This window comes from Mesitornis unicolor, unplaced genomic scaffold (assembly GCF_000695765.1).
Source record: "Mesitornis unicolor isolate BGI_N332 unplaced genomic scaffold, ASM69576v1 scaffold1915, whole genome shotgun sequence".
Taxonomy (NCBI): domain Eukaryota; kingdom Metazoa; phylum Chordata; class Aves; order Mesitornithiformes; family Mesitornithidae; genus Mesitornis; species Mesitornis unicolor.
In genome coordinates this window covers 7,967-12,687 of record NW_010184684.1, presented here as the reverse complement: position 1 = coordinate 12,687, position 4,721 = coordinate 7,967, and the positions used below count along the sequence as shown (strand labels likewise).

The 4,721-nt window shown below is 47.9% G+C and overlaps 1 protein-coding gene across 4 annotated transcripts in view; it reads right to left on the bottom strand.

Moving 5' to 3' along the window:
* The window catches only part of LOC104540676 (sodium channel protein type 8 subunit alpha), a 41,822-nt gene extending 38,323 nt beyond the window's left edge, over positions 1-3,499 (bottom strand). For all 4 annotated transcript variants that reach the window (XM_010184537.1, XM_010184538.1, XM_010184534.1 and 1 more), the window contains exon 1: positions 3,224-3,499. In XM_010184537.1, the coding sequence (XP_010182839.1) occupies positions 3,224-3,499 (276 nt within the window). The remainder of the gene's footprint in view (positions 1-3,223) is intronic.
* Positions 3,500-4,721: the final 1,222 nt, after the last annotated feature.

Genomic DNA, 4,721 nt, shown 5'->3' with positions numbered 1-4,721 from the left:
TCCCTCTGTTCCAGTGACCTCGCTCATTAACGCTGCTGTCACCTTGCAGGGCCATTCCTTTGCCTACAGAAAGCAGGAGCAAAGGCTCCTCGCAGCACGTGCTAGAGCCAGACGTGTCTCCCACAAGCTGCTGTCTCCCATCCCCAGGTCAAGGTGACATTCGGGACCAGAGGGCCCATTTCCAAACCCTGCAGGTCACCCCATGGGCACATCCACACCAGAAGGATCCTCAGGTGCTCGTCTGCAGGCTATAGGTGACCCCAAGCAATCCCACAGCAGCCCGGATGGAGAGAAACTCCTCTAGAGCTGCAGGGTTGAGTTTCCCATTGAAATCAATCCGCCCGAGCTTAAATATGGGTCTCAATTCCCAGAATATTCAGGGATTTGCTCGTAAATGGAGTCACTGCAGGAGCATCAGCACCTTGGCCTTGCTTGAGGTTCGCGCCGAGTGAGATGGAAGTTACCCGAGGAAAATGAGCACAACCTGGCAAAAGTCGAGCGATAGCCAAGGCCATAAATGGAAGAGAAGGAAAGAGAGGTCTGAAAGATGGAAAACCTTTAAAAAAATAGAAATACTGATAAGGTTGTGGAAATAAAAGAGGATGATGGTCCTTCCCTCTTGGTTAAGCAAACGCTGAAGGAAGAGGAGGCTGTGAGGCCATCGGCTGCTTGGCTTTCACTGCTGGGGATGCTTATCCCAGCTCATCCCAGTTTAGTTTGCACAAATAAAAAGCAAGTTCATGTACCTGCCTTTTGGGGGGCTTTTTCAATTGAAGTATTGCAAGTTTCCACAACAAATATCACAGGCAAGCATTGGTTCAACCACGCGCTTCAGGCCAGGAACTGGAAGGCGATAACTATTTGCAAAATAAAGAATCATGAAAAAATTCTCGCTGGTACTTACATAAAGACCAAAAGGAGCTAAATTAGCCCCCAAATCTGCTACCTGTGAGCAAAGGGACTTTTCTGGTTCTCCTAAGAGCCATGATTCCCATTTTGCAAAATTAAACTGAGCAAAGAGAAGCAGCTCAGATAAAACCATCGCTTGCAGGGCCGGGCTCTGAACCCAGGAGTTTTGACTCCCTGTGCCGTGGCTCTGTTTCTAGGTCACACCGTTTCTCCTTTAAATATCAGTTAACAGGCCACTGGGAAGTTCAGCTTCTCAGTGAGAAATGCAGTTTCAGTTTCTTTAGATAAACCAAGATCACCATGTCCTACCGCAAGGAAAAGCAACCGGCGGATTTGTTCCTATGCACGCTGCACGTCTTGCTTTAAAAGACAAGACCTATGATGCAAAGCCTTCTGGCAAATGCTGGAGAGGGGAAAAAAAAATAGGAAAAAAAAAAAACCTTGGAAAACTTCCCATGATTCAAGCAGATTCGCAATTCCTGATGATTCAGAGAAGGGTCTTTTTTAATGGCCTTAAAAAAAAACCTCTTTGTGGGAAGTCGCTGACTCTTTGAAGAGGCAAAGCAGCAGCGCACACCTAAGGTAGCGCCACACCAAAGTGGATGCGAAAGAAACCGAGCCGGTAAAACGTTAATCCAGTGTTCATGGGAAGAGCAAGGCTCTTTTTGCAGACCAACTATGAGGTTGGCAGGGCTGTGCGGGTTTGCCTCCCATCTCCAGAAGCTTCCCCTCCATCTGCAGCTGCTCCAGCGCCGCGGAGCAGAGCTCACGAGGAGCAGAAACGTACGGTGCTCTTCTGGAGACATGGCTGATGACTTCCACGTTGGGATCAGGGCTTATTTTCCTCTGAAAATGAAAGATTTATCAATAGCGATTTGTTGGGAGGCAAATAAAGGGATTGATAAAGCACGAGGGCTAAGCGGGGCTCCCCTCGGCCTCCTGCTGCTGGTGAGACATGGAGGCAACCACCAGAGCTTTGCACAACACTTTGGGATGCAGCGGTGTCTCCAGCACCGCTCTCCTGTTTTTGGTAGACACAAAGAGGGCACAAAACACTGCTGCTTGGATCTGCACTGACATTTTATAACGGGCAAGAGCCACACAGAGACCCTGGGAGCTGCTCTTCAGCTAAGGTCTCTTCCACAGCCTGCCCGCTCCACAACCAGGCAACATCAGATTTCTTTAATAGAGAGGAAATACTTAATAAAGAAAATATAACATAAGCTACCTTCTCACCAGCAACAGCAGCTGCAAATACATTTCCTGAAGCACAACAAGCCAGTCTGGCTGGTATTCAACACACACACATAAAGCACCGTATTTCGGAGCCGGTACCTGCACTCCTAGCACCACTGACACAAGAAATAAGCATTAAATTCACCGGTGTGAATGCAGAAAAGAGGGAGCAGTTACACCCAACGTTGGCAGCAGATCCAGCTGATTTCAGGTGAAAAACTGAAATTACGAATGTCTGCCTCAACACAAAGTTGTCAAAGACTCTGTTACCCATCACAACTCTCTGGTTTTACATGGCAGTCGCTCTGCCCGAGTTTGGAACGGTCACGTCACAGCTGCTGTCACATCCACGGTCAAACCTCCAGCTCTCCTCAAGTGGCACAAGCCTGAGTCACAGATGGCAATCACCTCATCTTATTCAAATTAAATTTCTAGCAAAGAAAGCAATCAAATCAAACAGTGGAAAAGAACCTCAGTTTGAAGTGACCGAGTCTTCCAAGAGGATCAGGGATCGCGCTCTCCCTTATTTCAGCAGTCCAAGATCCCTCCCCTCCATTTCCAGCACAGTGTTTGGTTACCACTTCCCTCCCGACACCACTTCGTTTCTCAATATTTTAACACTTATGCCTCCTGCCTTATCGCCTTAATTCCAGATAAATCTTTTAAAAATAAAAACTGTAAAGAGGAAAGCAAGTTAATTAGGTTATCTCACTTCTTTTTCTGTCATGATTCTGTATCCCACTGCTTCGTAACGATCAAATGCAGAGTGAAATCCATGCAAGCAATGAAATACACACTGTAAACCGTCACCCCTCCATTAAATTCTTCTTATTGCCCTGGTGGTTAAAACTGGCACAACTTTATCTGTTTTAATTTCCAGACCTCGTTCTCCTAACTCCATCCAAGCTGGTGTTAATCACATCATCTCTATCAAACCTCAGAGAAAAATACATAACAAAACGAACAGGCTCCATCCAAAGACTCCGTTCTTTGTCTTCTACTTTAAACCATACCCAAACCTGCAATTTCCTAGGGAAAAAAAAAAGGCGGTTTAGCCACTTCTTTCTTGCGGACTCACTTTCTGGGTCATATAATAAGGGTCAAAGTCCTCCAGTGGTACAGCAACCAGGCCTTTTGGGATGTCCCCGTAGATGAAAGGCAAATTCTTCCCCGCCTCAAGGTCACTGTTTGGTTTTGGTTTGCTGTCTTCGTCGTCATCCCGGTGGCTGCTGTCTTGCTTTGGACGCTGCTTCTTTTTTAACTCTGCGATGTGTTTCTCAATGTTAGCCAGAGACTCCGGAGTGAAGGGTTTAAAACTATCAGGGCCTGGTGGTGCGAGCAGCCGCGCTGCCATCTTTTCATCCTGCAGCAGCTTCTTTAGTTGTGTTGCACCCCGGACAGGTCAGCTCTGCAGGGAAGCAAACAGCACAGGCAGAACAAAGTCAGTCACTGCAAAAACAGGCAGAAAAATACGATTAATTCAAGATACGACACCAACTCAGTGCTGGACGTGGGGTGAACCTGCTCATCCCTGCACTCCTGCTGTGTTTTACAGCACAAGCAGCAGCGCACGCAGAGCTGGACCTCCAACAGCCACACTGACAGCTCCCGCTTTGGGTGCTCGGTTCTAGGCTACGGAAACCACAACTTGACCAAAACCACTGTCTTCCCACAAAAAATGATTCCTAGGATCACAGAATGTGTTGGGGTTGGAAGGGACCTCAAAGCTGACCCAGCCCAGCCCTGCAGTGAGCAGGGACGTCTTGAACCAGCTCAGGGTGCTCAGACCCCACCAAGCCTGGCCTTGAACATCTCCAGGGATGGGGCCTGCAGCACCTCTGGGCAACCTGGGCCAGTGCTCGACCACCTCATGGGGAGCAGCTTTTTCCTCAGATCCAGCCTAAATCTGCCCTTTTCCAGTTTAAAACCACCCCCCTCGTCCTATTGCTCCATAGTGAACAGCTCTGCCCCAGGTTTCTTATAAGTCCCTTGCAGGTCCTGGCAGGTCGCTCTAAGGTCCCCCTGCAGCCTTCTTTTCTAAAGAGAAGTGACTGCACCAGCCAATGCTCTCTAGTAAAGTGATTTTTAGAGAAAAATGCCAAGCCAGCTCTGGTCCCAGATTCGGGGCAAGGTGTTGAGCGGGGCATTAGCACGGTACCCACCCTGCTAACACGGCGCTGAGCAAAGCACTGCCCCCAACACGACACAGAGGAGGAGGGACTTGGGGCTGGGTTTATGAGAGCAGAGCAGCCAAAATGCATGGAATATGCTGAGGTTTTTATAAAACCCCCACTCCTCTGTGTCCTATCAGCTGTTCTCACGGGTAAGGAGGGGTTTCCTCAATGACTTCAGCAAGCACTGGAATAGATGTGCCAGGGAGTGCTCTGAACACTTCTTCAGGTAGGACCAGGACCTCGGTGGATTCACCTCTTCCTACTCCAAAGCACGCTACGTCTCTACTATGGGAAGTCAAACCTCATCCTTTTGTTTTACACATATATAACAGACTAATTTTAATTTTACACACATATAATATAGATAATTTATAGAATTATCAAGGTTTCTATTCATTTCAG